The sequence below is a fragment of the Numida meleagris genome, chromosome 4 (genome assembly GCF_002078875.1).
Source record: "Numida meleagris isolate 19003 breed g44 Domestic line chromosome 4, NumMel1.0, whole genome shotgun sequence".
Lineage (NCBI taxonomy): Eukaryota > Metazoa > Chordata > Aves > Galliformes > Numididae > Numida > Numida meleagris.
This window is the reverse complement of record NC_034412.1, coordinates 8324665-8347396: the sequence shown is the minus strand read 5'-3', so window position 1 is coordinate 8347396 and position 22732 is coordinate 8324665. Positions and strand designations below refer to the sequence as shown.

Sequence of the window (22732 nt, the reverse complement as noted above, 5' to 3'; positions counted from 1 at the left end):
CAGGCATTGCCACAGCACGAGGACACTGCAGCCAGGGAAGGGCCCCCAGAGCCCCTTTATTGGAGAAGTCCTGCCCAGCACAGGCTCCCACACTGCCTCCTTCACACAGTTCCAGGGCTCGTGGCCCTCCTTGGGTGGCCAGGGGCAACCTGGAAGCAAGGTGGGCAGAAGAGCAAGCAGAAGGAGCTGACCCGGAGTCCCTTCCCATCGTCCAGCCAGCCGTGCTCTCACTGTGCCTTCCTGGAGAGGGGAGCAGACTTCTTGCTGGGCTGGGGGGGCTGTGGGGCTGGTGGCAGGGCTGTGCCGTACCACAGCTGGAGCAAGACCAGTCCGTGACAGATGTGCAGGGACAGGGAGCTGCAGACAGTGGAGGGGTAGGTGTTCCAGCAGAGCTCGATCACGCCCAGCAGCAGCACCCTGTGGGGGGAGCCAGGGGTCAGTAGGGGGGCACAACAGCCCCCTCAAAACCCCAGCAGCCACAGGACACCGAGCCCTGCCAGCACATACTTGGGCATGTGGGCAAGCTTGGAGGTCGGGGTGCACCACAGCAGGTAGGGCAGCGTGTGGAAGTACCAGACGTAGAACTGGTAGTGCAGGGAGCGGCTGCAGCAGACGCCCAGAAAGTTGGAGGAGAAGAGGATGAAGATGATCTGTGAGCGACCATTGAGGTGACAAACCCAAGAAGCTAGATGTGCAACCCCCCCTCCATGGCTCCCCACGAGCAGCCTTCCAGTGCTTGCCCTGCCCTTCCCCCTCTCCTCGCCCCGCACTCTGCCAAAGGATATTGTTGACACTCAAGGGAGGGGATGGGTGCTTCCTCTCAGCTGGATCCTTCAGCAGAGATAGGATGCTTTCTTTGGACCTGCTGGGAAGCACAAACATCAGTCTCAGCTGCTCAAAGTCTTTCCCACCCCAGTTTCCCACCATGAGCCACAACTATGGGGACTGGGAGGGTATGGTTGACAAGGGTTTAGTACCCATGGGGACACTCAGGTCTCACCTGTGCCATCGGTGCATTGCAAAGAGCACCAAGCCAGCCAGGTGGGCCAGGAGCAGCCCAGCATGGAAAGCCCGGTGGTGGAACACCTCCTCTGGGAGGAAGCGCCAATTCACTGTCCACTTGAACTGGAACTGACGGCCCAGGTCGAAGGAGCGTGTCAGGTACCCCACGGGATTCTCCAGCAGGAAGGGCAGCCCTAGGGCCACCTGCAAGATACAGCAGCCAACAGCTGGGGCTCTGTCACCCCCACTGTGTGCTGAGGTGTGTATGCAGGACAGCCAAAGCTGGGAGCCCTGGGGGTCTGCTGTTAGTTGTATGGGGCCAACACAGGTGCTGGAGCTGCAGCACACCCACCCAGGGGTCTACAGGACACTCTGGTGACAGCAGGCAATGGCGAGGGGCAGGGACCAACCTGGAGTACAGCACAGATGCAGAGCTTGGGGATGCAGCCCAAAAGGCCGAAACGCTGTAGGAGGAGAAAGAGCAACCCGGGTGCGAAGAGGAGGATGTTCATCTTCACTGACACAGCCAGGCTAGGTGGGAAGTGGGGTTACAGCACAGCCTACGAGGGGAGAGCCTCATGCTGAGGCCAGCCCCGCTGACCCCACACCTGAACAGCAGGCAGCCCCAGGACCAGCAGTCCTCCAGGAAGAAGTTGACAGCGAGAAAGAGGATGGCCATGGCCACGGGGTCGTTGAAGAGCCGCAAGACGAAGATGGAGTGGATGCGGTAGGAGGCGCAGCACATGAAGAAGAACACATACGGGGGGACCTAGCAGGACAGGGGCTCAGTGGCGGGGCCCGGTGGGTGGCACACAGGGCCGCTCGGGGTGGTACCCCCTACCTTGCAGGTGCGGCAGTAGATGCGGAAGACGAGCAGCAGGTTGAGCAGGTAGAGCCCGGCGAAGATGTGCTGCGCCAGGCGGATGTCGGCCCCGCGGCCCGTGGCATAGTACAGCCCCAGGAAGAGGTACACAAAGCCGGCGGGGTAGCTGCGGGCACAGACCGGGCGGGCCGCGTTGCCCCCCATCCCGCCCCACACCGCCCTCCCCATAGGCCCTATACTCACACCAGCGGCCCGGTGCCGCCCCGCAGCTGCGTGTAGTCGCGGGTGCCGTTGGCGAAGCCCTCCACCTCCTGCATGTACGCCTGCCAGTCGATCTCGGTGTCTGCGGGGTGGGCGGGCGGCTGAGGAGGGCGGCTCGGGGCTCCCCGCACCCCGCCCCGCACCGCCCGTTACTCACAGGGGACCCTGCGGATCACCCACAGGTTGACGCCGCCCTCCGCCAGGCACAGGCAGGCGGCCACCAGCGGCGTGTAGCGGGGCTCCAGCAGCACCTCCCGACAGACCCGGCGCAACCCCACCGCCATGCCTCCTCCCCAGACGGAACTCTTTACGGGTGAGGACGCGTTTCCATCCGGAAGCCCTCAGCAGGAGGACCGGAAGTCCCCAGCGGTGGGACCGGAAATCTGCATGCAGCACAACGCTCCCAGCCGGAAGCTCTTAGCAGATGCACACCGGAAGCTGCACGTGTTCGCCGCCGTCGCCATGGAGCGGCGCCCCCCGCCCGCCGCCGCCAATCGGTGCTACGGGCAGCGCCGCTTCTGGGAGGAGCGGTACCGCCGGGCGGGCGCTGAGCCCCAGGAGTGGTTGGGCGGCTTCGAGCGGTTCCGCGCGTTGCTGGAGCCCGAGCTGCGCCCCGACGATCGCATCCTCGTGCTCGGTACGGGCGCGGTGTCAGGGTGGGGGGTGGCCCCGGGGCTCGGGGGGTGCGGCTGTAGCGATGCGGGACGGAGCGGGGAGGGGCGGCGGGGCGGTGTCAGTGCGCTCTAATCCCACCTGAGCCGCGCGACTTAGCGGGCTGAGCTGAGCCGGGCAGGTGTCGTCAGGCGGTGTCATCGCCGATCCCTTTAGCGGCTTAGCGGCTGCGGACAGCCACCCCCGGGGCTGAGCTGTAGCCCGCCGTGCCCGGCTCGGCACCGCGCTGCCATCCGCTGGGGTCTGGGGGGCACTCGGCGGGAGCCCTCTGGGGGGTCCCGTTGGAGTCAGCCCCCGGATGAGCGCCCCCAGGACATTGCTCGGCTCCTGGGGGGCACGGACTGGGTTGGGGGACGCAAGGTTTTGGGGGTCCCATTGGGGCGAAGGCGCAAGATCTTGGGGGTCCCGTTGCGGTGGGGGGCACTAGGTCTTGGGAGTCTCATCGGGATCAGCCCCCGCCTGAGTATCCCCAGGACGTTTCTACTGGGGTCCCCGGGGATGTGGGCAGGGTTGGGGGTCACAAGGTCTTGGGGGTCCCGTTGGGGTCCCAAGGGGCACAAGGCTGGATCCCGCTTAGGGATCCCCTTGAGATTATCTCTAGCCAAACATTCCTGAGACAGCACTTGGGTCCTGGGGTGCATTGGCAGGGCTGGGGCACATGGGCAGGGTTGGGTGGCACACGATCTTGGGGATCTCACTGGGATCATCCCCCAGCTGAGCATCCCCAGGACATCTCTGCTCAGGTCATGGGGGATGTGGGCAGGGATGGGGGACGTGGACGTTGTGTTAGGGTTATGGGGCACAGGATCTTAGGGTTCTCCTTAGGGTGCCACTGGGGCCCTCGAGGGCACAAGGCAAGATCTTGCTTGGGTGTCCCATTGGGGTGGGGGACACAAGGGAGGATTCCACCTGGAGGTCACACTGAGTCAGTCCCCAGCCGAGCATCTCTGGGACAGCACTTGGGTCCTGGGGGAGCACAGATAGGGTTGGGGAGCACAAGGATTTGGGGTTCCCATGATGCTCCCATTGGAGTGGGGGGCTCAAGGTCTTGGGAGCATCCCACTGGAGTCTCACTGGAACTGGTGACACCAGGCAGGGCCCTACTTGGGAGTCCCATTGCGACCAGCCCCTACTGAGCATCCCCATCCCGGCGCAGGCTGCGGGACCAGCGCCCTGAGCTACGAGCTGCATGAGCTGGGCTACCCCGACGTCACCAGCATCGACTTCTCACCTGCCTGTGTGGAGGCCATGCGCGCCCGCTACGCCCACTGCCCCAGCCTGCGCTGGGCCGTCATGGACATGCGTGCCCTGACCTTCCCCGACGCTTCCTTCGATGTGGTGCTGGAGAAGGGCACGCTGGACGTGCTGCTGGTGGAGGAGGCTGACCCCTGGCACGTGTCCCCCCGCGGTGCCGCTGCGATGCGCCGGGTGCTGGCGGAGGTATGGCGGGAATGGGGCAGTGCCTTCCCCGCCCCAGATGACTGGGTGATAAGTACTGGGGCTGGAGGGGCATGCAGAGATACTCCCACAACCCCTTTTGGTGCCCCCCAGACTCCTGTAGCCCAGATCCCCAGGAGTGTCACGCAAAACGAGCCCCATCCCTACGGCTATGGGTACATGGGGGGCAGCGTGGCCCTGACAGCCCCAGGCAAGGTGACAGCAGTGGGACAGTGACAGCCCATCCACCCCCCCCCCCCATCCTGGCTCAGCTTCGATCTCCTTAGCGGGGTCCCTGTCCCGTGGTCCCCATCTCGGTGTTGCCATGGAAACCCCCGTCAGCATCGACAGGGCTGTGGCGTTGCCACGGGGACAGGCAATGCCTCCGGGCCCCCATTAATTGGCAGCAGGATGGAGCTGCCTCAGTGCAGCGGGGCGGGCAGTGGGGTGCCGGCAGCCCCCAGCCCTCCTCCCCAGGGGCTGACACCAGAACCATGGTCCCCACACGGCTGGGGCTGCCCCATCCTCTTGTGCCCCATAGCATCCCAGTGGAGGGGGCACCCTGCACACTGCCAGCACCGAGCCCAGCCCTGGCATCCCATCCCTGCCTGTCCTTGTCACTGGGCCAAGCAGTAAGGATTTAGGTCTTTTTTTTTTTTTTCCTCATTTTTTTTTCCCATTTTTAATCCTGTGTTCAATCCCTGCCCTCCCCCAGCACCGCCGGGCACAGCACCATCCTTTAGTCCCCGCTGTCCTCTCGGAGGGCTCAGCCCCCTCCCTGGTGGGCACCCACTGCTTTTCCCACTCGTTTGCCGCATTTGGGCCCCCCCCTCCCCATACCATTGCTGCCTCTGACCTGGAAACCTCCATTATGCCACCGCCATCCCAGGGGGGGCCGAGCAGCCCCCGCCCCATAATCCTCTTAGGGAGCCCCCTAACGGGATCACTGCTGCGTGGCGACGAGGGGGGGGGATGACTTAGGGACACCCCTGGGGACACTCCCGTCCCTATGCCCAGTGCTGTTCCCATCCCAGTGCAGGGTGGTCCTTGGCCAGCAGCGTTACGGGGATTTTTGGGATGGAGCCCTGGTGCTGTGCCGGCATCCCATTGCCGCAGCCACCCCGGCGCTCCTTGGCATGCGGAGCACGCGGACGCCGGCCGCGAGAGCCTTTTGACATTGGATAAAGCCAAGCAAGAAAATTGATGTTCTTTTCCATCCTATTAGCGGGGGCTTAGCTCCAGCCAGGAGAAAATGGTGATTAAAGGGCCGAGTCCTTCCCCGTTCCAACCGCACCTGGGGGGGACGCAGGGTGGGGGGGATGGACGGGTCTCTTGGGGAGGGCTGGGGCTGATGAATGGGACAAAGTGACGCCGTGTTCCCCCCTCCCCCTCCAACAGGTGAGCCGCGTGCTGCGCCCGGGGGGCCGCTTCCTCTCCATCACCTTCGCGCAGCCCCATTTCCGCGCCCCGCACTACGCACAGGAGGCCTTCGGCTGGTCCCTGCGGCACGCCGCCTGCGGGGACGCCTTCCACTACTTCGTCTACATCATGTGCAAGGGGCAGCCCCTGGCCCCCCCCGACCTGGCCCTGGGCAGGCAGCTGGGGCGGCCCCCCCCGGCCCCACCGCCCCCCATCGCCACAGAGGAGGATGAGGACGAGGACTTCCTCCGCACCATCGAACTGTGACCCCGCAGTGTCACCTCTGTGCCTTTCGTTTTGGGGTGGGGGAATCCAGCTCCCCATCCCAGCTGTTCAGGGCTGGGGGGGGGGCAGCGGGGCCGTGCGCTGCCCATTGCTTTGTGCCCCCCCCCATCCTATCGGATTGCAGCCAGGGCGCTGGGCTGCGCGGCCGAGAATCAGACTGCAGCGGGTTTAATTCCAGCCCCCCCCGGCCCCCAGCGCTGCTGTGACCCAGTGCCAGGCCTTGAGGGGGGGGGGCGGGATGTGACCCTGATGTGCTGTCCCCTGCGGTCTGGGGACACCCCTGTGCCAGGGGAGGTGACACACACGGCAGGCAGGTGACGCACTGACTGAGCAGGGTGTCCCAGGCCCGGGGGGAGGTGCAGGGGACAGGGTGGGGGGGACAGCAGCCCCGTTCCCGGGCACAGGGCTCTACCATCATGTAAATGGGTCAGCAGGGCCCCCCCGGAGCCAGGGGGTGCCGAGGCGGGGGAGTTGAGGAACGAGCAGGCGGCGGCGGAACATGGATGTATTTTATTCATCGCGTTTTGTTCACCGTACAGTGACAAATGGCGCTGGACGTTACAATGGGCCGTTGGTGGAACACGATGGCGCGCGGATCGCTCCTCTTCCTCCTTGTTTTGTGTGTGTGTGTGTATGGTTGTCTTTTTTTTTTTTTCCTGGATTTTTTTTTCCTTTTTTTTTTTCATTTTTTTTTTTTTTTTTTTTTGCATTTTTTTGTCCCCGTAAACGCCGCTCGGAGGCGACCGAAAAAAGAATGACGGCTTTTCTCATGCACCCCCCACCCCCCGCCCCGACCCTCCCCGAGAAGCTTCTTACAAAACAAAATTAAATTAAAGTACAAAATTAAAAACGACAGCTCAGGAGCGGACCCCTGTTCCCCTATAACCCCCCCCCACAGCCCCCCCCGAATCCCGCATCCCTCCGGACAGAGGCGGCCGCGGGGCGATGGATGATGGCGGTGCAGTTCCCCCCCCCCAGGCTGTGTTTTTCTCTCTTTTTTCCCTTTCACTCTCTCTTTTTTTCCTTCCCTCCCCCCCTTTTCTCTCTTTCCCCCCCCTTCTCTCTTTTTTCCATTTTCTGTCTTTTCTTTGTCTCATTTTTCCTTCCCCCCCTTTTTGTCCCCTTTTCTCTTTTTCTGCTTTTTCCCCTTTCTCTTTTCTTTTTTTCCCCCTTTCTTCATATTCTCCCTTTTTTCCATTTCCCCCTTTCTCTCTTTTCACTCTTTTTTCCCCTTTTCACTCTTTTTATTTTCCCCTTTTCACTCTTTTTATTTTCCCCCTTTCACTCTTTATTTCCCCCTTTTCACTCTTTTTATTTTCCCCCTTTCACTCTTTATTTCCCCGTTTTCACTCTTTTTATTTCCCCCTTTTCACTCTTTTTATTTCCCCCTTTTCACTCTTATTTCACCCTTTTCACTTTTTATTTTCCCCCTTTCACTCTTTTTATTTTCCCCCTTTCACTCTTTTTATTTNTTTCCCCCTTTCACTCTTTTTATTTTCCCCCTTTCACTCTTTTTATTTCCCCCCTTTCACTCTTTTTTATTTTCCCCCTTTCACTCTTTTTATTTCCCCCCTTTCACTCTTTTTTGTTTTCCCCCTTTCACTCTTTTTATTTCCCCCTTTTCACTCTTTTTTTCCCCCTTTCACTCTTTATTTTCCCCTTTTCACTCTTTTTATTTCCCCCTTTTCACTCTTTTTTGTTTTCCCCCTTTCACTCTTCTTTCCCCCCTTTTGACTCTTTTCTCCATTTCCCCCCTTTCTCCCTTTTTCTCCTTTTCTCTCCCTTTCTCTCTCCATCTCCCCCCCTTTTATATATATATATTTTTTTCTCTCTTTTTGTTGTTTTCTTATGGAAAAAAATATGACCCCTTTACACTGCAGACTCCAACAGCGGACCGACGTCGGCGGATCGATCGTTTTTAACAAAGATTCGGATCGATAGATATAAAAATACAAATATGAGGATTTTTCCTGTTAAAAAGAAGCGTGCCGGAGTGGGGCTGACCCTCGACACCAGGACACGGCGCTCGGGCCACCAAAGCTCATGCAAAAAACGATGGAGCAAAGAATATCTCCGGGCAGCAGCAGCGCTCCGAGTCCGCTCCGACCCCCCCACACCTTAAAGGTATATATTTTTTTGGGGGGGGTCCCTCTGCCCAGGGGAAGGGGGGGGTAAAGTGCATGGCCCGAGGGGGCTGCCCCGAAGGCGGGGATGGAGCGGGGGCCCCCGGCGTGCGGTACCCCCTCCCCGGGGTGTGGGGGGGGGCGTGGGCATGCCCCCCCCCCCTCCGTGGGTCCTGGTGGTGGTTCTCCGGGTTTATACCCCCGACGGCGACTTCTCCGTCATGCCCTTGAGCACCTCGTCTATCCGGTCATCCTCGATCACCACTGCGGGGACACGCGGGGGGGGGACGCGGGTGGGTGTGGGGACACGAGCGGGGGTGGCTCCATACCCTCCTCCCCCCCCTTCCCCCCGCAGCCCCACCGTTGCCCTATTCCGAGGGCTTGGGTATGGGACCCCCACCCTATGGGATGTGAGGCAACGGGGTGCCCCCCCCAGCAGCCAGGTGCGGGTGGTTGGATGGGGAAATGGGGGTGGGAAGGACCCCCCCTTCGCGCTGCGGCACCGCTGATGAGAGCAACAGGAGCAGAATGGGTAATGACCCAGTGGGGGGGGGCACCATTGGGCCCCCACGGCATCGCTCGCTGCAGTGTGGCGTTATGGGGGGGGGCTGTGAGGACCCCCCACCCTGGCAATCAGCATCATCAGGCCCCCCCCCCCCCCAGTCATCTTCCTTCGAACAGACCTCCCCCCACCAGCAATAGGCATCAGCAGAGCACCCCCGGACAGACCCCCGCAGTTGGACAGAGCCCCTCCATCAACATCATCGCGATGCAGAACCCCCCAGCATCCCCCTCTGGGCCTCCCCCAGCCCCACTGAGGGGGTCCGCTGCCCTCATCCATCAGCACTGCAAAATGAAGTGGGGGGGGCACGGGCAGCGGTGCATCACCTCTCAGGGGTGGGAGTGCTGGGGGGGGGTCTGTGTGCCCCCCTTTTGCTCAAGACGAGGGTGGGCTGTGTCTCCTCCGAGCAGGTGGGGAGGGGGCTGCTCTCAGGGTTCCCCAAGGATGGATGGATGGGGATGGAGCAAGGGGAGGTGGTATTTATTTGGGTTCGGATTGAGCTGCTATAGGGTCTCTGCGGCATGAAGGGAAGCGGGGGGGGGGGGGGACATACACACAGCCTTACGGAGCCCCGAGGGGGCACAAAGCGAGGGTGATGCTGCTGAGCATCGCTGCTGTGGGGTCTCTGCAGCAGGCGAGGATGCGGCAGGGAGAGTGCTATGGGGCCGGGGGGGCTGCCTATAGGGCCGGGGGGGCATCCCGGGGAGGGGGTGCGGCAACCGCGAAGAGCAGCTCCGGAGGGGGCGGGGGGCAGCCCCAGGGATGCCCAGGGTACTCCGGGGGCAGCGGGGGGGTCCATCCTGCGGCTTTGGGGCTGCGCCGCAGAGTGGGATTCCCGGAGCTGCCCGGTGCCGGGGGACAGAGGCGGGGATGCGGTGCTGGGGATGCTATGGGGCACAGCTGCAGTCCGGCGACGGGGGGGGGGGGCAGCGCCGGGGATGCTATCGGGCACAGCCGAGGATGCTACAGGGCAGCGCTGAGGATGCTATAGGGCACAGCCGGAGGTCCCGGCGCTGCTATAGGGCACAGCCGCAGGTGCAGCGGCAGAGCGTTGCCGGGGGCAGCACCGGGGGTACCGGGGATGCTGCGGGGCACAACCGGGGGTCCGGGGGGAACCGAGGGGTCGCGGCGCCGGGTCGGGGGAATCCGTACCTCTCTTGGCGCGGCCGATCTGTCCCAGCTTGGGGGGCCGCTTGCCCTGGTTGCCCCCGAAGAAGGCGTTGGTGTCCTGCAGGCGGCAGCTGAAGGGCAGCTCCCCCGCCTCGGGCTCGGCGCCGTAGCGACCCACCTTGTCCTCGCCGTAGGGCAGCACCTGCGACATGGCGGGGCCGAGCGGGCCGAGCCGCGCCGCGCCGAGCCGGGAGCCAGTCTGCGGCGGCGGCGGCGGCGGCGGGGAGGAAAGCCGGGCGGAAGGATGAAGTCATGCATCCGGGGGGAGCGGGGACCCCCCCACCCCGGCGGGGCGGGAGGGGGCGGCTCCGAGCACCGCGGACGGGACAGGACGGGACGCGTGGGGGGACCGGGGGTGGCTGTCCGTCCCCACGTCCCGGGGTCCTTCCGCTCTCCGTGCGCCCATCCCCAGCGCAGCACCGTATGCGTGGGTCCCCCCCGCCCCACTGAGCCCGTGGCCCAGGCAGGGATCCCCCGTGTCAGCCCCCAGCACAGCGTTGCTTTCCCATCCCCATCCCTGACAGCCCCTCCTGCAGCCCCCACGCAGGGTGTCCCCCGATCTGTGGGTCCGTGGGGGTCACTGCGTGCACCCAGATGGAGGCGCGCTGGGTGTATCTGTCGGTGGGGCTGTGGTGTGGGTGCCCATGGGGACACTGCTGCCCCTTGGCTCAGCCATCAGCTGGGGCAGAGCCACGGGGCGATAAGAACGAGATGGGACAAAGCCATCCCCGTGGGGATGTGCCATGGGTCAGCGAGGAGAGAGCTGCTGTCAGCCCCCAAGGACCGTCATGTCCCCCCTACCCCCAAGAGCCACAGCTGCACCACGCTGGCATCAATGGCGCTGAGAACGCCCCACCTGGGATGCCCCTCCCCATCGCCAGGGGGTTATTTAGGCTCAGGCTTGGGGGGGGGAAGGGATGGGGTCTGTTTCTTAATGCCACCATCCTCCTGTCCTTTGAGATCGCAGATGAAAGCTGCTGCAGAAGAGCAACGGTGGGACCGGTCCATGCAAGAGGGCAGGTGCTGCTATTTCAGGAAGGCTTGGCTGTGCTGTTCCCTTTGTGCTGGGCTCTGCAGAGCCTGCTCCCCACCAGTGAGGCAATCCTTCATCACCGCCTTTGCTGGGGAATCGGCTCGAACCCCTTCATCTGACAGCTTCTGCTCCCACAAAAAGAAGCGCCTGGGAAAATAGGCGAGAGGCCCACGCTGAGATGTGCCCTGCTTTCCCCATTGCTGGGCCCACGTGCCGCTGCCCATGGGCAGGGAGCGGCGAGCCGCAGGACTAGGGCAGCAGATGGGCTGCGGGGGGGATGGCAGCAGGACGTTGTGCTCTGGGAGTGGGTCACGGTGGGGGCACCACGCTGGGGTTGGCTGAGCAGGGATAGGGCTTTGGTTTGGCCTTACGGCGGGGCTCTTGGTGTTTGGGATGCGGGTGGGCAAGTGGCAAACCTGGGTGGGTGTCACACCGGGGGCTGGCTCTCCCCCCGGGCAGCAGGTCGGGCGCTGGTGGTGCAGAGCTGTGCCTGCAGCCTGCTCCTGGTGCCTCCATCTGCTTGCTGCCAGCCCTGCCAAGAAACGTGAAATGGCACTTCTGCTCGCTGGGTGCCATCTCCCCACTGCCACCTCCCGGAGTGCCTGTCCCCAGTGCACTGCATGGGGCTGGCCAGGGTCACCTGCAAGTGCCACCTGTGTCCTGCTTTGTCCCTCATATGGGGCGGTAGGGCAGAGCTGTGAGCTGTGCCAGGCGCTTTGTGGGAAAAGCCTTTTGTCCCATGGGGTCCCAGTATTGGGGAGACCGACCCCGCTGGGCAGACAGCATCCCTGAGGGGGTGACAAGCTCCATCCCTCATCTGTCAGCACATTTCCATCACCATGACAACAGATAAGGAGGCAAGAGGCAGTGAACTGGCAGCCCTGGGGGGCATGGTGGGCACCTGCAGGACTCTGGATGGCATTGGCAGCTGTGGGGACACCCGGGTCCCCTCGGGTGCTGAAGGATGGGAACGTGGTTCAGTATCGTGTTCTCTGCACGTGTCCCCAAACCAAACGTCCCCAGGGTGATGGTGGGGATGTGCAGTGGGTTCACCCAGGGGCACGGGCGCTGCAGCCCCAAGCAGGGCAGGCTGGCATTGCTGGCCTCTGGCTGGTGCTGTGGGGTTGAATCATGGTGCTGCCTGGCACCGCTCCGGGCTGCGCTGCAGGATCTGTGTGGCCGGGTCGCTGTCGGGCTGGTGGCTTCCCTGGGGGCACAGGGTGGCAGGAGGGGTGCCTGCACCTTTCTGTGCCTGTGGGGACCGGGTGCAGTGGGACACATCCCCTTCCCTCTCTACCCTCAGTGCTGTGGGGCTTCAACCTGGTGCCACCAGCCAGGGGTGGCCATGGACCCCTTTCTGCCCATCCCTGGCTCAGCCCCAGGAGCGAGGAGAGCAGTCTCCGGGTGCGCAGACACCTCCCAGCCCACGCACCCACTCGCGCCAGCAGCTCTTGGCACGCGGGGAACGCGTTCCTGGCAGCCCGGCCCTCTCCCATCTGGTATTTATCTCCTTCCAGAAATCCTCCTGCTGCGGGGGGGGATGACCGGCTGGTGCAGGGGACTCGGTCCCCACTGCTCACTCTGCAGCGCAGCACGGCCATACTGGTGAGGGGGAGAGACAGGGGTGAGAGAATGTGGGGGAAAGGTGGGGAAACTCCCTCACTTCAACGATGCATGTGGGTCCCTGGAGGTTTATCTGGGTGTTTGGGGGCATTGTGGCTGTGGCACTGGGCCCTGGGGACACCTCTGCCCCAAGTGAGTGCCTGACCCCAATCCAGGAGTGATGGGACGGCTGCCTCAGGCAGAGGGCACAGAACCCCATAGCCACACACTGCGGTCAGGCTGCCAGCATCACTCCCACCCCAAATCCCGGGTGCCCTGAAGCTGCAGGAGCTGGGAGAGCCTGTGAGTTGCCTGGGCGACTGCAGGCAGTGATGGGGAACAGTCCAGGGGAGCAGTTGCCATGGAGACCGGAAGAGCACAGTTGCCTTGGTAACAGCACCCCCCCCTCCTTCATCCCCATCCTCGCGCCTTTTGGGGCTGTCCCAAAGGATGCACCCGCAGCCAGGGGTCCCCTGCCTAGCTGGGTTGGGAGGGAATGGCAGCACTTCCCAGCCCCGCTGTAACGGCGCGAAGGAAGACGCGAGGCTGTGCTTGGCTCCTCAGCTTTATCAATGACAAACAACCACGCGTCACTCCTGCGCTGGCTCTGGGGCGGGTGCACGGGGCTCAGCAGGTGCTGGAGGCTGCCTCGGGGCTGTCCTCCAGCCCTGGGAGGCTGTGGTGAGGGACAGCAGGATGTCGCAGCCCACGCTGTCCTCATTCCCCTGCCCAGGTGCCACAGCAGCAAGCAAAGGGGAATTTTTCAGCCCCCACAGGTTCTGCTTAGTGGGTGCAGGCACATGGTAGGGGAATGCTAGTGCCAGGGTGTGACACAGTGGTGGCTCTAGGTGGTTTCTGTACCCCCCCCTTTCCCAGCTGTGTCCCACCAGCCCTGGGATCTCCCCCCAGTCCTATCATTTACCCACAGACAAAGCCACACACTGGAAAAGCAGAACAAGGAAAAAAGCCACATTGCAGGGAGGGGAGGGAAGGGGAGGGGGGGTGGGGTGGGGGAGTGTTCAGGACTCAGAGAGTAGACCCAGAATGGTGCAGAGCCTCCTCTCCTCCTCTCCTCGTGTCAGGCACCAGGAGTACATTGACCCTACGCTCTCATGTTTGGGGTGGGGCTGTGCCTTGGGCAGACAAAGGGGCAAATAGGATGACTAGGCTGTAAATCCCCTCAGCCCTACCCCAGAATAGACAGGGGTAAACCAGGACCTCTCCCTCCCCAGCAGGAACCACCCAGCTGCACGCCAGTGGACAGCTGAGATTTCTACAAGCTTCAGGCCAGGTTTGGTTGGCACTGCCCCTACCACCCCCTTGATGCTCTCAGGCCTGGTACAGGGGCACTACACGGTCAATGGGCCCCCGGCAGATGGGGCAGAGACGAGTGGGCAAGGCCTGGAAGCAGCGGAAGCAGCAGCAGATGTGGCCACAGCCCAGGAGGACACACTCACGGGGCCGGGTAAGGCAAACCACACAGGAATCCTCCAGCCCCTCATCATCATTCTCCTCCACCTCCAGCTCCTTGTCCTGGTGCTTGTGGCGGATGGCACGGCACAGGGTGTGCAGGAGGACTGCCAACCCCACCATGGCACACAACATAGCTGCCCCCTTCCAAAACCCTCTGGATGACTCCAGCTCAGCCAGCACTGTCTGCCAGTCCCCCAGGCACAAGAAATACTCGCCCTCCCGTGCTGGTGGCTGGAGGTGCAGGGAGCCGTCAGGGTGCAGGGCCAGCTCCCCCATGCCTGTCAGCCCAGCCCCAACTCGCAGCATCTCCTCTGTCTCAAGGATGCCTTTGGGTTTCTCTCCACTCAGGTAGTGGCCCAGCAGGTCGCGGAAGCCGTGAGCTGGCTGCTGGAAGCGCTCATACACCATTTCCAGGGGCAGGCAGACAGCTTTCAGCGGGCTCTCCACGCTCACCTGTGTCACTGCCTCAGCATCCGGGGAAGCCAGCAAGAAGGGGACGGTGTAGACCTGCTCTGAGAGCACCCGCTCGCTCTCAGTCCTGCAAGCAGAGAGTACAGCACTGATATGTGGAGAATGTGAAGGAAACCTGAGCTGCTAGGGCTGAACTGTGGGGTAAGGACTGCAGTCTCTAAGCAAGCTGCTTTCTGCCTCTCATGTGTCCCCAGAGGCTGGGGTCTGGACCTGCCAGTCCCTGATGTCCCCTCTGTTGCTCACCAGCTCCGTGCCAAGCTGTTCCAGATGAGCCGATGCTCTTTCAGAAGCAGCTTCTGGATCACGCCCTGCATCCCCCCGTGGTAATGGCTGGACAGCGCAGCCTTGGCTGGCAGCACTATGCCTGAGGACAAACGGATGTATTGCAGCCAAAGGAGGAGAGCCTGTTCCCAGCATGTGGCCATGGGTATGCCTTACCTTCCAGGGCAACATAAGGCAGGCACCTCCCATCAGCTGCAGACACCAGTGCTGGTAAACTGTCGTCAACCTGGAGTTTTGGGGCCTCCTAGAAGAGTAGGGCTCAGCATGAACACAGGCACAGTCAGATGGGCTGGCAGCAGCAGATTTGTGCATGGCATTCGGCAGGATATGACCTGCTGGTGCTAGGTATAATGACACTGATGGAGGATGTAGACATCAGCAGGGTGCACCGCCTCTGGACCGGACAATGGGGTAGGGACAGCGGGTGGGAGAGGGCACAGTGAGACAGGCTACCTGTATGCGTGCCACAACTCGGGCTTTCTTCCTGTACAGGTAGTAGAAGAGGCTGGAGAAGGCGAGGCTGGAGCCCAGGCACAGCAACTCCACGGGCGTGATGGGCAGCGCATCCATGGCACGGGCTGGGGCAGCGGCTCTGCAAGGTGAGCTCGTGGCTGGGGAGGCGCTGGGGACGTCCCACTACCTGTGACCCCGCGGGGGTCAGCTCGGCACCCGCAATGCTGGGGCCTGCACCCCGCACCCAGCCTGCGGCCTGCACTCCCTCCTCATCCTGCACCCAGCACCCGGCCCGGGCCCTGCACCCAGGGCCTCACCGAGGCCTGGCGCTCCCCAGCAGGCCCGGAACTCCCAGCCCGAGCACAGCCCCCTAGTCCGGCCCCAGCCCCCCGGTCCGGCCCCGCTGCCGCCGCTCACCCCGGCCCGGCCCGGCCCCGCCGCCCCCCAAGGCGCCTAGGCCCGGACCCAGGCCCGGCCGCGCTGCCTGCTGGGAGATGTAGTGCAGACCCCGCAGTGCGGCGGCGGGGCCTGCGGGGGCCGGAACTACGTTTCCCATCATCCTTCGCGTCGAAACTACAGCTCCCGTCGTGCCCTGCGCCAAGCCGCGCTGCTCGCCGCGAGGCCTGCAAGTGCCTACAAGTCCCGGCGGGCATTGCGCGGCGCGGTGCCGCCCTGCTAGTACTCAGTGCCACTGCCGCCATTTTCCCTCCCGTTGCTGCCGCTGGGGTGCGTGCATCCCCGTAGCGACCCAGTCCCTCGGATACCTCCGGTCCCACTCCCCGACGAAGGACCCGGAGATGTTGGCATAGGTGGAAACTGCATTTAATCGTTCAAATAAAGTCAGCGAGAGCCACCCGCAGCGGAAGGCACCAGTGCCCGCGGCCGGGCCCGGCGGGCGGGGATGGGGGATCCAAGCCGGGGCAGGAGGGAGCGCGGGGACAGCGGGGCCGGGCAGCACCCAGCCTCCGTCCGCACAGCCTGGGGACGCTCCCCTGGCATGAGCGGGGTGGGAGGCAGAGCTGGGGCACCCCCTGAGGGGGGGGTCCCCGTCCCTACCACACCTCACAGTGCTTGCCGGGGTTCATGGGCGAGCCCAGCGGGCAGCCAAAGTGTTGCACGAAGTCCCGCGAGTTACTGAGGGTGCCGATGACGCGGTACTTGTCGGGGCTGTGCGGGTCGGTCACCAGCCCTTCGTGGGAGCTCTCGGGTGTCCGGACCGAGCACCACACCTGGGGGAAGGGAATGGCTGTAGGGATGGGGAAACAAGACCCCCACTTTGGGGCACGGAAGTGGCACCGTGGGGCTGTGAAGGGCGTGAAGCCATACTTGCGCAAAACCCACAAAGAAGAGCTGGTGGTTGGTAAGCCCCAGTGCCGGGAGCTGCTTCTCTTCTCCATTCTTCTGCAGCCAGGATTTGTATGCCTGTGGGATGGACGCCATGAAACCATGGGAGGGGGTTAAGGGCTGTGCCTCCCATCCAAGCAGTCCCACTCACATTGTAGGCTGCCTTGAGCCCGCCGTTGTCGGCAATGTTCTCTCCCAGTGTCTGGCGGCCGTTGACGTTCTCGCGGTGCACGGTGTAGCGGCCGTACTGCTCCGTCATGCAGGCTGTGCGGTTCTTGAAGGCCTCCAGCGAGGAGTTCTGCCACCAGGGCCGCAGGTTGCCCTCCTTGTCATACTCGCGGCCTGTGGGACCAAACCATGGGGCAGCGACTCCAAACCTGCTGCAGGGTTCCCCAAACCGAGCACCATGGGGGCCTTCAGGGGACCTGGAGCCTTGGGTTCATGCACCCCGGGGGCACAGTGTCCCCCAGCCCCTGCAGTGTATTTATCCCCCTACAGAGTCCCCTGCTATCCCCTGTGACCCCAAATTCCCCCTTGGCCCCTGCTCATCCCCATTGGCTCCGGTGAAGGTGCAAAGCAGAGCAGATGTGAGAGGGACCCATCCCAAAAGGAGGATGAGGAGGAGGCTGGGGAGCCACGGGCCGGCCCGAGCTGCAGACACCGTGTCCTCACCAAGCGGATGGAGCGAAAGCTGCACAGAGAAGCCAGGGGGAGGTATCGGCAGGTGCCACCTGGGGAAACAGGACATAGAAGGGGAAGCCAGCCAGCCAGGTTGGGGGGGTGGCCAGGGCCACGAGCACGCATGATGCAATGGATGGCAAAGCGACACCCTCTCCCCACACCCAGGAGATAAGTCTGGGAAGGGGATGGGAAGGCGATGGGGGCTCTTGTTGCTCTCACCTTGGTCATCAAAGGCGTGGGTCAGTTCATGCCCCATCACTACACCGATGCCACCGAAATTGAGGGCTCTATGGGACCGCAGGAAAGAGGTGGGTGAATGCAGCCCCTCCAGCTCATGAGTGCCCCCCAGCCGTGAGCTGCCCCCAGCCCCATATCAGGCTCACTTGGGGTGGTTGCGGGCATAGAAGGGTGCCTGCAGGATGCCGGCGGGGAACACGATGCCGTTCTTGGTGGGCAGGTAGTAGGCATTGACGGTCTGTGGGGTCATGCTCCACCTGGGGGATAGGAGACAGGGATGTGTCCCCTCTGTCTGGCCCCTCCAGGGCCCTCCTGTGCCATCTCCCTCCTTGGGTCCCCCCTGCATGGGGCTGGCACCCACCCCCTGTCAAAGGACCCTGCATCCATACTGGGGATAAGACAGAGTCCCCACGATTTTCTGTGCCACCCCATTTCTTGATATGCTCTAACCCTTGTTCCCACCCTGGTGGTCACCTGTGGGGCAGGGATGCCTAAATGACCCAGGACCTCTATGCCACCCTCAGGTGGCTTGCTGCCACCATGACACCGTGATGGTGCCAGCCTCTGCTCACTTCCTCTACCCCTATAGCCCTCCATCCCGCTTACTGGTCACGATTGGGAGGTTTCCGCAGCTGGTCAGCCATCACTTTGGCAGAGAAGTTGTAGAAGTTGAGCATGTTCTGGAAGAAGGAGTCCTCCGAGACCTCGTACTGGTGAGGAAGAGGATGGGTGAGGAAGGACTGTCTCTTGCTGCATTGTCCCGCCATGGGTTGTGTGAATGTGTTGGACCCCTCTCCATGAGCCCCTACCCCATCATAGACATCGTCCAGCTCTTTGTTGTCCAGGATGAATTCTGGGAAGCCGATCATGTCATAGATGGCATCTGCCTGCATGGGGAGAAGCCCTGGTGGTGAGATGGGCCTGGGGGATACTGGAGGGGTCTCCTGAGGGTCTCTCACCTTCTCCTTGGCTGCCTGCCTGGTCTTCTCATCCATCCAGTCCAGCTGGTCCAGGGACACCTCAAAGGCCGTCCGGATCTCACTGATCATCTCCTCCGCCTGGGGACAGGAGGGGATTCTGTGTTCCCCTGTGCCCCCACACAGGGATGAGTTGGGCAGGAGGTAACCATGGGTGAGCCCCCCCATCCCATCCCCAATACTGGGGGTCCCATTTCACCGCTCCCCAGGATCTGGGAGAAAACAGGAGTTCCCATGGATGGGGAGGGAATGTGTCCTCACGATGGCCTTGCTGTCCCGGTCGAAGGTGGCTTTGACAAAGAGGGAGCCCAGGGCGAAGCCCAGCGTGTCATCTGTGTTTGAGATGCAGGTCTGCCAGCGGGGCGTGCAGGACTGTGGGAGTGAGACCGGAGCCCCTGAGATGCCAGGCAGCCACAGACCCCGATCCCCGCTCCCTCCCTGCCCACTGCCTCCCCCTGGCTGTGGGGAGATGCTCCACAGTGAAACCCTGCATCCCAAAAGTTGTTCCCCAAATCCTTCTGCAGCATCTGGGGCTTAGCATCCCAAGGGGTCCCCAAGGGCAGAAGCAATCCCATCTACCTCTGCACTGCTGTGAATAGAGAAGGGTGGCCCTAACCCCCTATTACCTTCCTGGTGCCATAGAGTGTCTCCAGCAGCCTCTCCTGGGCTGTCTCAAAGCGCTGGTCCAGGCTGGAGGCTGTTTTCTGCACCAGGTTCCAGATCAGGTAGTTGTTCAGGATGCTGTAGGGCAGAAGGATGCTGCACGTGGCCACAAGACCAGTGCATGGGGGATGTCCTATGCCCAAATAGGGGCCTGGGGGTGCTCACCTCCTGTCGGTGCTGTTGATGAGCTCAGAGACCTGCTGGAGGTAGGTGTCCCCATACACCACCACTGGCTCCGTCTCGGCCAGCTCCAGCGGGGCCAGTGCATAGGACAGGTAATCCAGCCAGTCGATGGCGGGGGCAAGGACCTGCAGGGGCATGGGGAAAATGGTTCAGCACCACCCTTCCTGGGTGTCCCCAGGTCCCCCACCACTCCAAATCTGTTTTCTGCCCCAAACCACTGCTCCCTGTTTCTACCACAGCAGCAGGACAAGGGATGCCCACAGAGTTCCCCAAATCCCAGTGATGGTGGGGTGAGCACCGCACTGCAGCATGTCCACGTGCTGGGCTGCCCAGGGTATGCTGAGCATGGCCCTGCCCTGAACAACCTCCTCTTGTGTTCCAGACCCAGGAGGAGCATGTCCACCTGCAGCTCAGCGATGCTCATCTTGTGGTAGATCTTCTCATCATCCCGCCGCTCAGCCTGCGGCACGGTGATGTTGGCCAGCAGCGTCTCGAAGTCCAGCACCTGCTGCATCTGCAGGCGGGTGGGCTCCTTGGTCCCCCCCAGCAGTGTGCCCAGCTCCACCATGTAGTCCAGGTACGCAGTCAGGACCTGGCGAGACCCAAAGACACATCTGCAGTTCTCCTCTGCCCCTGGGTTCCCAGTTTGGCCACCCCATGCCACCTCCGGGGGGCTCAGACCTGCTGCCCCCCTGGACCCGCTGTCCCCAAGCCCCCAGCTCCATGCAGTGCTCCTGGACTCACCTTCTCATTGGCAGTCTTGTTCAGGTAGTAATCCCGGGATGGGAGGAAAAGGCCCGACTGGTCCACCTGGAAGACAGAGGGGCAGCAGCATGGGCATCCCATACGTCCCAGTGCCCCCACTGCCTGCTGCCCCTGGTGCCCACCTGGATGACATTGCTGTTGGAGCTCTTGGAGTCCGCACCCACATACACGGTGAAGAACGGGGTTGCTCGGTAGGTGCCTGACACCATCTTCAGCACCTCCATGAAGCTGCTCTGGTTCCAGGAGCCGGTGACGTTCCATCCGCCGATCTGCCACCAAATGGTACCAGGGCGTGTTTGTCACCCAGTGCAGTGGGGAAGGCTCCAGGGCTGTCCCCAGGGCTGACTGAGCCCTCACCTTGTCGATGAGCTCCATGAGGGGCTGGGAGCCTAGCTCCTCGATTCTCTGCTCCTTGAGGCAGGACAGGTAGTAGCGCTGCGTCTTCCTCTCCGCCTCGCTGCTGGAGTTGAAGCTGGAGTTCTCTGCAGGATACTACAGCTCAGCCCAAACTCCTTCTGCTGGCCCCCTCTGACAGCCCCCCCTCCCCCCATGCCCACCAAGGAGGTGCTTCATGATGGCCTGGTTCTGGTCCCAGATGCTGTTGAAGGTGCTCCACTTGGAGCGCCCATTGGGCAGTGGGTTCCTCTTGATCCAGCCCCCGCATGAGTACTGGTAGAAGTCCTGGCACGGGTCGGTGTCCGTGTCCAGGGCCTCCAGGATCTTGCTGGCCACCCGGATGCAGGCATCCGTCAGGCACATGGTGTGGGAGGGATCTGCAGGGGAAGGCATGCCTGGGGGGAAACTGAGGCACGGAGTGGGACTGCTCCCCAGGGTGAGTACAGCACACAGCGACCTGCTGTCCCCACGACGGGGGATGCCATCTCTACCCCAGCACAGGCGTCTCCTACCTCTGCTGTACTGGATGGCCAGAGCCACGACAGTGACGCTGAGCAGCAGGGCCAGTGTGACGGCGACAGTACAGAGCACCAGCTCCAGTTGGGACCGCGAGGCCAGGCGGCTCAGCAGTGGCCCTGTCCCCTTCCGAAACCCCACCTGGGCAGGAGGCAGGGGCTGGCATCACATCCCCCCCTAACTGCTCCCAGGAGCCCCGGCTTGGCTGTGGGGCATGGGGACCAGATGGGGACCAAGCTTGGAAGCAGTCACCCTGAAGGTGGTGCATCCCTTACGGACAAGCCATTTGTGGATACTGGTGCACCCCCACCCAGCTGCAGGGAAGGGGAACACTCTGCTGCATTTTGGCTGCCTCCCAGCACATTGTCTGGGGACAGCCAGGGCTGGCTGGGCTCCCGGCCCCACTCCCGCTGCGGGCAGGCTGGGGCTGCAGGAAAGGGGTCCCAAGCAAAGCAGGGGGACTGGAGCATAGCTCACCTCTACGCTGTCAGGGGAAGCGCTGCCATCCCCTGCTGCCTCCGGGCCCTCGTCCTCCTGCAGCGTGGCATGCTTGTAGTCAGGCATCTGAGAGGGGAAAGCGGGCTGGGGGGGCTGCACCCCACTGCCCCCTCTGCCTCTTACAGCAGGTGCAGTGGGAGGACGGGGCCTCCCCCAGAAGCTGGCCCCATCCCCAGTTCACCCTGGGGAGCGCAATGTGGGATGCTGGTGGGGGCCTCAGGGGCCTGAGCATCCCTGCGCATCACCATGGCAACGGCGGCATCACCCCGCTGACAGGTGCCACATCGCCGCGGAGATGCACTCCCTATCTCCTGGCAACCGTTGCTTAGTGCTGCTGCCTCTCCCCTCCCCCCCACCTGGAACTTTCCATGCAGATGTGCACCGGTCTGAAACATCTGGAAGCCCTCTCCCCTTCCCCCCTGTCTTGTGCAGGGCAGGGTGCGGGGATCCAGGGGGACAGGGGTACCAGGGGGCATCAGCTGGTTGTAAAGGACCAGTGACACTGGTGGGCCAGGGACCCTTTTGCACCAGGGTGTGGAGGCAGCCCTTCTGCTTGCACCCCACGGCCATGGAGGCTGCAAAGGGCTCAGCTAGGAGGTAGGGATGGGGGGGATTGAACTGGATGAAGGAGCTGGGTGCTTTGCTATAGTGTTTCTGGGTGTGCGCCATCCTTAGGCTTCACAGTTAATGCCTGGGTGGGCTGTGGCTCAGCCTCCATCTGCGCATCTCTGCAGTGCTCAGGGGCATGAAGTTGCCGGGGGGGAGAGAGTGGGGGGGGAAGAATAAGTGCTCTGCTCCCCGCTCCCAGCTCCCCTGCCCATCACTGGGACCCAGGGAGGGGGCTTGGCAGGGGGGTCCTGGGAAGCATCTCTGTGGAATGGTGGCAGCAGGCAGCCTGGGATCGGGGCCAGCTGGGCACCCCAGTCTGCCATGGTGCCCCGTGTCACCTCCAGCTGCACCTCTCCTGAGGCTGGGGCAGGACCTGGACCCTGGGCTCCAGCTGCCCCATCCATGGGGAGAATGGGCCCCCCAGCCCCGGGGCTTGCTATGGGGCACCCTACGGGCGGCATCCACAAGCTCCAGGTGTGCTCCCCGCTCTGGCACAGCGAGGGGCTCTGGGTTCATCCCGAGCTGCCCCATTTCCCCCAGCAGGGAGGTCCCTTTCCCCCTCTCCCCCTGCTGCCGTGGGGAGCCCCTCCAGCCCCCTCATCCCACGGGCTCTCAATCCCCTTTCTCCTCCCGGCTCCTTCCCCCCGCATCCCCCTGCAGCCCTCCCCATCTCCCGCAGCTCTCCAGCCCAAAGACGCGGGCTGTCCCCGCGCCCCCACCTCCTGTCCCCTGCGTCCCTCCCTGCCGACACTCACGGCGTGTCCGAGCTCCTGCAGGGCCACGTTCATCCTGGCC

General features: G+C 63.1%; 5 protein-coding genes across 11 annotated transcripts; 1 reads left to right on the top strand and 4 right to left on the bottom strand.

The window, feature by feature from the left end:
* ALG3 (ALG3, alpha-1,3- mannosyltransferase) lies at positions 31-2407 on the bottom strand. Of its 2 annotated transcripts, none has more exons than XM_021394641.1 (9): positions 2244-2407; positions 2069-2168; positions 1844-1991; positions 1611-1771; positions 1413-1533; positions 1001-1206; positions 786-865; positions 508-652; positions 31-417 (listed from the first exon to the last, which is right to left on the bottom strand). In XM_021394641.1, the coding sequence occupies exons 1-9, from the start codon at positions 2368-2370 to the stop codon at positions 228-230; spliced, it is 1278 nt and encodes a 425-aa protein (XP_021250316.1). In that variant the 5' UTR covers positions 2371-2407; the 3' UTR covers positions 31-227. The 2 variants fall into 2 exon arrangements, with proteins under 2 accessions (XP_021250316.1, XP_021250317.1); XM_021394642.1 differs by having other exon boundaries at positions 786-862.
* LOC110397802 (endothelin-converting enzyme 2-like) lies at positions 2347-6507 on the top strand. Of its 3 annotated transcripts, none has more exons than XR_002437991.1 (3): positions 2347-2723; positions 3915-4827; positions 5594-5675. XR_002437991.1 is itself a non-coding variant. In XM_021394643.1 (3 exons), the coding sequence occupies exons 1-3, from the start codon at positions 2369-2371 to the stop codon at positions 5879-5881; spliced, it is 927 nt and encodes a 308-aa protein (XP_021250318.1). In that variant the 5' UTR covers positions 2347-2368; the 3' UTR covers positions 5882-6507. The 3 variants fall into 3 exon arrangements, 2 of the variants coding, with proteins under 2 accessions (XP_021250318.1, XP_021250319.1); XM_021394643.1 differs by having other exon boundaries at positions 3915-4198; positions 5594-6507; XM_021394644.1 differs by having other exon boundaries at positions 2413-2723; positions 3851-4198; positions 5594-6507.
* On the bottom strand, positions 7720-9938 carry CAMK2N2 (calcium/calmodulin dependent protein kinase II inhibitor 2). Its single transcript, XM_021394645.1, has 2 exons — positions 9737-9938; positions 7720-8286 (listed from the first exon to the last, which is right to left on the bottom strand). Exons 1-2 carry the CDS (start codon positions 9903-9905, stop codon positions 8216-8218), a joined length of 240 nt encoding a protein of 79 aa, XP_021250320.1. The 5' UTR covers positions 9906-9938; the 3' UTR covers positions 7720-8215.
* LOC110397799 (mitochondrial ubiquitin ligase activator of nfkb 1-A-like) lies at positions 12941-15736 on the bottom strand. Of its 2 annotated transcripts, none has more exons than XM_021394639.1 (5): positions 15486-15736; positions 15069-15207; positions 14772-14859; positions 14577-14697; positions 12941-14400 (listed from the first exon to the last, which is right to left on the bottom strand). In XM_021394639.1, exons 1-5 carry the CDS (start codon positions 15719-15721, stop codon positions 13719-13721), a joined length of 1266 nt encoding a protein of 421 aa, XP_021250314.1. In that variant the 5' UTR covers positions 15722-15736; the 3' UTR covers positions 12941-13718. The 2 variants fall into 2 exon arrangements, with proteins under 2 accessions (XP_021250314.1, XP_021250315.1); XM_021394640.1 differs by having other exon boundaries at positions 15069-15255; positions 15486-15587.
* Positions 15813-22726, bottom strand: ECE2 (endothelin converting enzyme 2). Of its 3 annotated transcripts, none has more exons than XM_021394637.1 (19): positions 22693-22726; positions 21308-21394; positions 20827-20971; positions 20476-20691; positions 20276-20400; positions 20041-20187; positions 19898-19963; positions 19557-19745; positions 19136-19278; positions 18934-19048; positions 18569-18679; positions 18290-18388; positions 18140-18217; positions 17937-18040; positions 17477-17587; positions 17313-17380; positions 16564-16754; positions 16395-16490; positions 15816-16297 (listed from the first exon to the last, which is right to left on the bottom strand). In XM_021394637.1, the coding sequence occupies exons 1-19, from the start codon at positions 22723-22725 to the stop codon at positions 16121-16123; spliced, it is 2301 nt and encodes a 766-aa protein (XP_021250312.1). In that variant the 5' UTR covers position 22726; the 3' UTR covers positions 15816-16120. The 3 variants fall into 3 exon arrangements, 2 of the variants coding, with proteins under 2 accessions (XP_021250313.1, XP_021250312.1); XR_002437989.1 differs by lacking the exon at positions 15816-16297 and adding an exon at positions 17085-17143 and having other exon boundaries at positions 16399-16490; XM_021394638.1 differs by lacking the exon at positions 18569-18679 and having other exon boundaries at positions 15813-16297.

Coding starts and splice junctions, on each gene's coding strand:
- ECE2 (XM_021394637.1), bottom strand. CDS start 22,725: ATGAACGTGGCCCTGCAGGAGCTCGGACACGCC. Junction 19,049..19,135: donor ATCAACAGCACCGACAGGAG/GTGAGCACCCCC, acceptor TCTGCCCTACAG/CATCCTGAACAACTACCTGA. Junction 17,588..17,936: donor AAACCTCCCAATCGTGACCA/GTAAGCGGGATG, acceptor CCTATCCCCCAG/GTGGAGCATGACCCCACAGA.
- LOC110397799 (XM_021394639.1), bottom strand. CDS start 15,721: ATGCCCGCCGGGACTTGTAGGCACTTGCAGGCCTCGCGGCGAGCAGCG. Junction 15,208..15,485: donor CGGGGCCGGGCCGGGCCGGG/GTGAGCGGCGGC, acceptor CTCACCTTGCAG/AGCCGCTGCCCCAGCCCGTG. Junction 14,401..14,576: donor AACAGCTTGGCACGGAGCTG/GTGAGCAACAGA, acceptor CTCTGCTTGCAG/GACTGAGAGCGAGCGGGTGC.
- CAMK2N2 (XM_021394645.1), bottom strand. CDS start 9,905: ATGTCGCAGGTGCTGCCCTACGGCGAGGACAAGGTGGGTCGCTACGGC. Junction 8,287..9,736: donor GATCGGCCGCGCCAAGAGAG/GTACGGATTCCC, acceptor GTGTCCCCGCAG/TGGTGATCGAGGATGACCGG.
- ALG3 (XM_021394641.1), bottom strand. CDS start 2,370: ATGGCGGTGGGGTTGCGCCGGGTCTGTCGGGAGGTGCTGCTGGAGCCC. Junction 1,772..1,843: donor TCTACTGCCGCACCTGCAAG/GTAGGGGGTACC, acceptor CTGTCCTGCTAG/GTCCCCCCGTATGTGTTCTT. Junction 653..785: donor CCCTCCCTTGAGTGTCAACA/ATATCCTTTGGC, acceptor ATGGTCGCTCAC/AGATCATCTTCATCCTCTTC.
- LOC110397802 (XM_021394643.1), top strand. CDS start 2,369: ATGCCTCCTCCCCAGACGGAACTCTTTACGGGTGAGGACGCGTTTCCA. Junction 2,724..3,914: donor CGATCGCATCCTCGTGCTCG/GTACGGGCGCGG, acceptor ATCCCGGCGCAG/GCTGCGGGACCAGCGCCCTG. Junction 4,199..5,593: donor TGCGCCGGGTGCTGGCGGAG/GTATGGCGGGAA, acceptor CCCCTCCAACAG/GTGAGCCGCGTGCTGCGCCC.